The 7,619-nt window shown below is 43.5% G+C and overlaps 1 protein-coding gene across 1 annotated transcript in view; it reads left to right on the forward strand.

Annotated features, from left to right (window-relative positions):
• Positions 1 to 7,619, forward strand: part of LOC138955509 (uncharacterized) — a gene marked incomplete at its 5' end in the record, with an annotated part of 165,784 nt that overhangs the window by 46,370 nt on the left and 111,795 nt on the right. The window contains one exon of the mRNA XM_070327097.1: positions 6,264 to 6,332. Coding sequence (XP_070183198.1) covers positions 6,264 to 6,332 — 69 coding nt within the window. The remainder of the gene's footprint in view (positions 1 to 6,263; positions 6,333 to 7,619) is intronic.

Consider the following 7,619-nt stretch of genomic DNA (forward strand, 5'->3'; position numbering starts at 1 on the left):
ATTTTAGCTTATCCAATTATAGTGTGGATGAACACTGTCTCCACTCAAAATAGTCCTTTGCTATTGTACATTGTGAATCAGCATTTTTGTTTTTGTTCTGTTTGAATAAAGTGCAATAATTTTACAACCAAAGTGTTAATGTTAAAGATGTTTACATAATGTGTGAAGGATGATGCATTTGAAAACTAATATTGTTAAATGTAAATTGACCTGTGACAAGTCAGCAAAGTGCAATATCCAAGCATGAAACCCGCACACAATTCCCAAACAACATGCTTTCTTTTCCACAAAATTCCATCCAGGTGAAAACAATTATGTGAACGTCATAACATGGTGGTTTTTTTTACATTAATAATCAAGCCTAACACCAACTAACATGGTGTTAATAGGCATTTGAGCAAGCTTTAACACCAACATAACATGGAGTTAATAGGCATTTGAGCAATCTTTAACACCAACATAACATGGGGTTTTGCATGTTAAACCAGCAATAACATGATGTTAATCACATTACAAGCAAGCTGTAACACCACCAAAACAAGCAGTTTTGCAAGTTAAGTCCACGATAACATGATGTTACTTGGCGTTAAACCAAAGCTTTAATGCCATCAAAACTTGACATTTTTGCATGTTACAGACATGCTGTAACATGGTTTAACATGATGTTTTGACTGTCGCAAAACGCGCTGAAATTCCAGGCAATTTCGCAGCGATAACTTCAACAAAATCCAATCAAAATCTGGCGTTGTCGTGAACACCAAAATGTGATAAACCCATTGAAACTTGAAGTTTTGTTGGGATTTTGAGTAGTTTTGTAAGATACAAAACGCCACTTTTCGCCCAGTGACACACACGCGCGCGCACACACACATTTGCGCGCTCGCGCAATGATTTCTAAACAACAACAACAACAACAACAACAACAACAACAACAACAACAACAACAACAACAACAAGCAATGAACGATTCATATACTATGCATGATGCAAGAAATGAAACGAGTTGGATTCAACTTTGACAAGCTCCAAATCCCATTGTACACAGGAGCGATGCTGTTAACCCTTGATTTGTAAAAATGTAAAAACATTTTACAAATTACATCGAACCTGAAACCGCGATTTGTAAAAAAAATATAAAAAAAAGATTCCGCTGGGAAATTCGGATCGCTTCCTCCCAGTGGTAAGTTAGCAGCAACAGGGTCGCGCAACCCCAAAGTCAAGGGATCCATTAGGTTTTTTTCCCAGCGATGGGACAATAAAGAAATGGAAAAACAATCCAAAAAAACTAATAGATCCCTTGACTTTGGGGTAGCGCGACTTCGTTGCTGCTAGCTTTCCACTGGGACGAAGCGATCCGAATTTCCCAGCGATGGAACAATAAAGAAAGGAAGAGAGAAACAAAATCGTATAGATCCCTTGACTTTGGGGTAGCGCAACACTGTTGCTGCTAGCGTTCCACTGGGAGGAAGCGACCCGAATTTCCCAGCGATGGGACAATACGGAAATGAAGAAAAATAATCCAATAGATATCTTGACTTTGGGGTAGCGCGACTCTGTTGCTGCTAGTTTTCCACTGGGAGGAAGCGACCCGAATTTCCCAGCGATGGGACAATCTAGTAATGAAACATGTTTTCTTATAGATCTCTTGATTTTGGAGATGACAAGAAAATATTGGGCTCATTTACGTGATTTGTAAAGCATTTTACCATTCGCAGGTGTTCGTCTGTCTCCCTGAGAATAGCAGGGCTCACAGCTTCCCAAACTTGTTATCAAAATCAAAGTCTTTTGGTAACCTGGACAGCTATAATTTTTATGTGGAGTGCTGTCTCAATTATCCACCGATCGCCGCAGGTCGAAGTTGAGGACTTATCAAGCGTTGGGGAGGGGTGGGGGAGGGTGGAATGAAGTTGTTACGACAATGCTTTGTCATGAAAAAGGAGATGATGGGTGGCACGCGGATATCCGTGGGATGTTCAGAGAAGGAAATTGATGTCGGCCCGTGGTTGAAATAACGATTTTCTATGAAACTCACAGCTCATGGGTTTCCATTTATTACTTTTACCCCGCGTTGTACTTGTAGTCCGACACCTACTTTGAACACGATCGTTGTATAGTCCAACATCTGTCTGCTCTTTTTTCCCGTTTAATCCCCAAACAACAACAACAGCAAGAGCGACGACGACGACAACAACATAATGGAAACAAGACACAAACCAATGCTGGACACCCACCTGGTTGTTTTTAAGTTCCTCATTTTGTTTTTAAATTCCTCATTTTGTAACATAAGTCCTCCCAGCTGTTCAGCGGATGATATCAAGCGTGTGAGACGTACAGTTCGGATGCCAGACGATCGGTGTGTGGTCAGTTTCAGGTGGTCCGGCTCAAACGTACGGGCGAAACCGATCGTGTATCCTGGCCTTTATACAACATAAGAGGCAATGGAAAAGTTGGACATGGATATGAAAATATATGTTGCAGGTGGAACAGGGGAGGGGGAGAGGGTCTTTGTTGCTTGCAGTTAATAAGCAACCAAGGCCAGCTGTTGTTCTGGGTGTAACCTTGTAATGTTTCATATATTTTCTAAAAGAGTAAGTTCCAAACTTTGCAAAAACATAAAGGTATGTAAGGTTATCTTGTGTTGTTGATTTTTAATAATTCTTTTAAAATGGCTCTAAATCGCGCGCTGGCAGGGAACACAGGGGAAATTTAGACGCGCAGCGAAAGAGTTAAGCAAACATGTTTGTGGATCACCCTCTGCACTTAGATCTGTTTGACTATTTGCAAAGTTACCTTGATCATTGTGGCATCCTATTGATCCCATCACATCTAAGACTATGGCCTGTAGACTCCATGGTCAGACGCTGGAATGACAACAAGGGCATTCTCAAAAATGGAAATAATTATGCATTGAGGGGGCAAGGATAGGTTGGTTAGAGTGCCAGTTGGACATGAGACTGTTATGGGGTGAGGATGGTGCTGATATAAATAAGCATGATCAGTTAAAGCTCACAAATATCTTGATCTTCACAGACATGAATTGCATAATGAATCCACAAGCTTGTACCTTTATTTTTGCCCTTGTGTTATAGGTAGAAGGAAATGTTGAGTGGTAAACACAAGTTGTATTGACCACTGGGTCAGCCTGTGGTTAGTCCCCTTTGATCTGCAGATTGCATCAGCATAAACAAACACAACGTCATCATCGTAAACAGCCTGAATGGTCAATCATGAATCTAAGAACACAAACACTGGATCTAATTTGATAGTCTGCGAACGAGTCATTAGTTTACCCACTACTGAGACGTCTTATTGTGTGCAACGTCAAGCTTACATAAATGACAAATTGTATCATGTGTTTTGCTGTTACGGAGGGTTTTTACGTGTAAATGTTGTGTGTTGTTAATACTCTGTCAGAAAGAAAAATGCGTGCTCTACTCTGTTTACAATTCACTCCATTTCGCACACACACAGCATTCAACTAGGTACACAGACTAAACACACTTTTGCCCTTTGCCCTCGTACCTATATTCAAGTAATCACAAGTCACCACAAGTAATCACAACATATAATAACTCACATACAATCAACATTCTCTTGCATTCACTAGAACATATCAATAGCTTGATTAGTATGAAGATGAACGTCCTGTTCCTCGATGACGTCGTCCTTGTTGACTCTCAGTTCAATGTTCACACGTACTTAACTATACTGACGTTCAAAAGAAACGCGAAAAACAGTGTCTAGTGTCATTTATTGTCTAATAAAAAAAATCGTACAAAAATTTAAATTTCATTATTAATGTCCAATTGTTGGTAGAGTAGAACACTGACTTATGGTCCATAACACCGTACGGTTGCGGAGACGATGCGTTATTAGCGCTTAACAGAACAGTCAATAGCGTGTGTGGCCCCCATTAGCATCGATGACGGCCTGGCATCGGCGGTGCATTGAGCGGACCAACGTGTTGCTGGCTTGCCTGGGAATGTTGGTCCAGGCCTGCCGGACGGCCCGATCAAGATCAGCGACAGTTGTGGGCCTTGGGACCACCCTGTTGAGCTGTGTCTGGAGCAAGTCCCAAAATTGCTCAATAAGGTTCATGTCAGGAGATAACGCTGGCCAAGGCATCACCTGGATGCCTGAGCGGTGCAGGAGGTCCTGAGTGGCCCTGGCGGTGTGGGGGCGCGCGTTGTCGTGCTGGGAACTCCAGTTTCCAAGGGCTTGAAAAAAGGGCAGCACATGAGGGTGCAGCACCTGGTCCATATAGCGCTGCGCTGTACGCCGTTGCCGGGTCCAGGACCCAGGCCTTGGAAGCTGACGGGACCTAGCACCTGGTTGTGGCCGATGGCGCCCCACAACATGAGGGTGGGCCCACCCCAGGCGTTGTTCTCCACGACACAGTTGTCAGCATAGCGGTAACCACTTCTTCTCCATACCCGAACACGCCCGTCGGCATGGTCAATGCAAAAACGGCTTTCATCGCTGAAAAGCACGTTCTGCCAGCAAACATTGTTCCAATTGAGGTGGCCTTGCGCCCAAAGCAGGCGTGCCTGTCTATGGCGCACGGTGAGGACGGGTCCCCTGGCTGGACGGCAGTTCCTCAGCCCCCTGAAGCGCAGTCGCCGGCTGGCCGTTTGCCTAGAAATGGGTGCCTGGTGTGTCCCTATAACAGTTCTGGCTGTTTCTGAAGCTGTTCTGAAGGGATGTGCAACATGGCTGCGGAAAATGTGCCGATCTTGCCTTGGCGTCGTCACTCGGGGTCTGCCGCTTCGCTCGGCATCAGTAGTAGAGCCAGTTTTCACAAACCACTGCAGGAGACGTAACGGCTTCCGGCGTGTCCCCAGCCTCCAGACGTCCAATGGCTCTCTCGCGTTCAGCAGAAGTGAGTCTTGGCATGGTGATAGCGTCGAATGAGGGACAGATGAAACCTGTAACTCTGTGCCATTTTTATCCTCTTGTGACAGTGAACACCACTCACTGATCAGCTTTTGTGCTTTTCTTGCACGTGCAGCTGAACTGCACAAGAAAAATGTCTCAGCTAACTCGGGCTTTACGTGGATTGCAAGTGCGCTGACGCGGTAAAATTCACAATACACCTTCCTCAGACATCGGTCTTGATATACTGGCTGCCAAAAATAACGCAACTTTTGTTAATCCAGAAAAATATATTTGTAAATTAAATAATATTTTTCGCGTTTATTTTGGACGTCAGTATAGTTACGTCACTTGTCAACTCACAGTTCAGTGGTTACAATTATTATTCTGGATTCGCACAATCCTTCTTCTACACAACTTAGCTGGTTACCTCACTTGTCAACTCACAGTTCAGTGGTTACAATCCCTTTTCTACACACGATTCTTTGGGTGCGCACATTCTCTTGTGACGCACGATTCCGTTTACTCACGGTTCAGCGGGTTCGACACTTGCTCCATATCACACCTATGACAGTCGACCTTCATGGTAATATGGGGTGGGGTTCCACCAGATACAAGTTCTCCTGCGCTGCTCTCCAACCGTGCGCCGACCTTCCTTGTCCTGGCAGCAAGGAGGGGATGCCAAGCTTCTCGTCACGTTTACCCCTCGGTTGAGCGCATCCTACTCCTACCGGGGTGCTGTGTAAAAAGTTTACATTCCTATAAGTTTCAATTCTTACATAAACTTCTCCACAAAAATAATACTTCCATTCTTTCTCAATACTATTCATTCACAAATGATTTCATTACAAAAAAGAACATACTACATTCTTTTTCAAAATGGCTGACAACAGCTCACGCTTTCCACCCAATTTACAACATTATTCTCAGAGTCATGTCACACGCCAACATTACTGAATAAATACAAATCAATAAATACCTGTATATTCACAGCCTTTGAATCATATCAGATTCATTCCAACAGGAGTCACAAAACAGTTGACTCACTGCTCCTTGAGAAACATCTTACAACAATGTAGAGATCCCCGGGTAACACACCATCTCCCGTGAGCGATCTCTGATGTTCTGTCCGAATATCAATCTGCCCTACTTCAAGTTTGTCATATTTAGTTATCTTCTCTCTCATTGGTCAATTCTAACACAAAGTAACCAATGACAATACAGTTCACAAAAGTTAGCTCACTATTTCAACAAGTGACACTACGATCACGCAGTCGACTCATGCTAACTAAAAGTATTTGTACATATTTGTTAAACAATTTTTATACTGAATTATGTACAAATCCATTTTTCACATTTGCATTACAATTGTTGTCTCTCTTTGTTTTCAGATGCAGACACGTCTCCCTAAGGAAGGCTGGCTGGACATAAATACAGGCTGTCAACCTGGCACAGACAAGGTACGACAATTCTTTACACACAATGTAGCAACTGACAACATACTGGAGACTGGTTGCCGTTCACAAGCAAAACACTCCTAGGGTAACAGAGGTGAAAAGGTTGTCTGTGTGCCGGCCACGCGTCCTCAACTCAGCTTGACTTACCTGACACATGGTGACAAGCATGACGCTTTACACAACACGTGTCCGATGGATAGGCGTCTGCATTCTGAAAGTTGGCAAAAAAAGCAGAAAACAGAAACTTTGAATATCTAGGCAAAGGGGAGCTCCAGAAAGGGGCGGGCAAATAAACTGAGTTACAAGCAAGAAGTGTTTATACTTGAATGTCGCCCGGTCATGATTTAGCTGAAGATCAACGTATCCGAATAAAGCACGCCATGTTAACTTTCGTAATTTACTTTCATACTTGACTACCATTTTGTTAATTTGCAGGTATGCACTTGCACAATCGTAAAACATATAATCAAAACTAAACACAGCCTGTGTGTTTTAGTGGGACGTTTTAATCAGACCCTGTATTATGATGTAATCAGGACATAATATCTCTTTCCACCTCAGATAAAATAAATGCCGTTGGAGATTATTTTTGTTGAAAAACAAAAGCAATACTCTGACGAGTTTGTAACGAGAATGACAATGCAATTTAAAAACGTTGCACTTCTTAGTCTGCAGTGAATAGAGATAGGATCTGTAAAATGCAAGCAACATGATTATCGCAGATAACATAACATGATTGAACTCGCTTCGCGTTGAAACAGAATCGAACGAAAACGAATCCAATGGAACGGTATGGACCGCACGGAATCGTATCGAAACTTTGATACGTTACGCGTCCATAGAAACAAGGAACGTCTTTCCATACTTCCAAAACACTGTCCATTTGCTGTGAAATCACGATCGATTCGCGGAATGCTATTTGAGCACATAGTCTTTTAGATACGCTGGCTTGGTTCGGCTTCTCGGGGTGGGGGGAAGGGGGGGGGTGCTTGCGTTGAGTCTCGGGGGTGTCAGCCATGCGTGGCGGCGACTGCTGCTGCAGCAGAGCTTCAGAGAGAAATGCAAGTTTTATGCCCTCACGGCAAAGCCATTAGGGGCATGTTCCCGTATTTTAATCCGACTTTGGATGAGATACACAAGTGTATGCGTGTTTAGGTGGTATTAGCCATCTGCATTTATGGCAGAATGACCGAGGTCTTTTACGTGCACTGTGGTGACACGGGGGTGGAAGATGGGTACCGTCTCTGGGTCTGCACATAAAGTTGACCCGTGTCCGTGCCGGGCCCGTAT

Source organism: Littorina saxatilis, unplaced genomic scaffold (assembly GCF_037325665.1).
Source record: "Littorina saxatilis isolate snail1 unplaced genomic scaffold, US_GU_Lsax_2.0 scaffold_237, whole genome shotgun sequence".
Lineage (NCBI taxonomy): Eukaryota > Metazoa > Mollusca > Gastropoda > Littorinimorpha > Littorinidae > Littorina > Littorina saxatilis.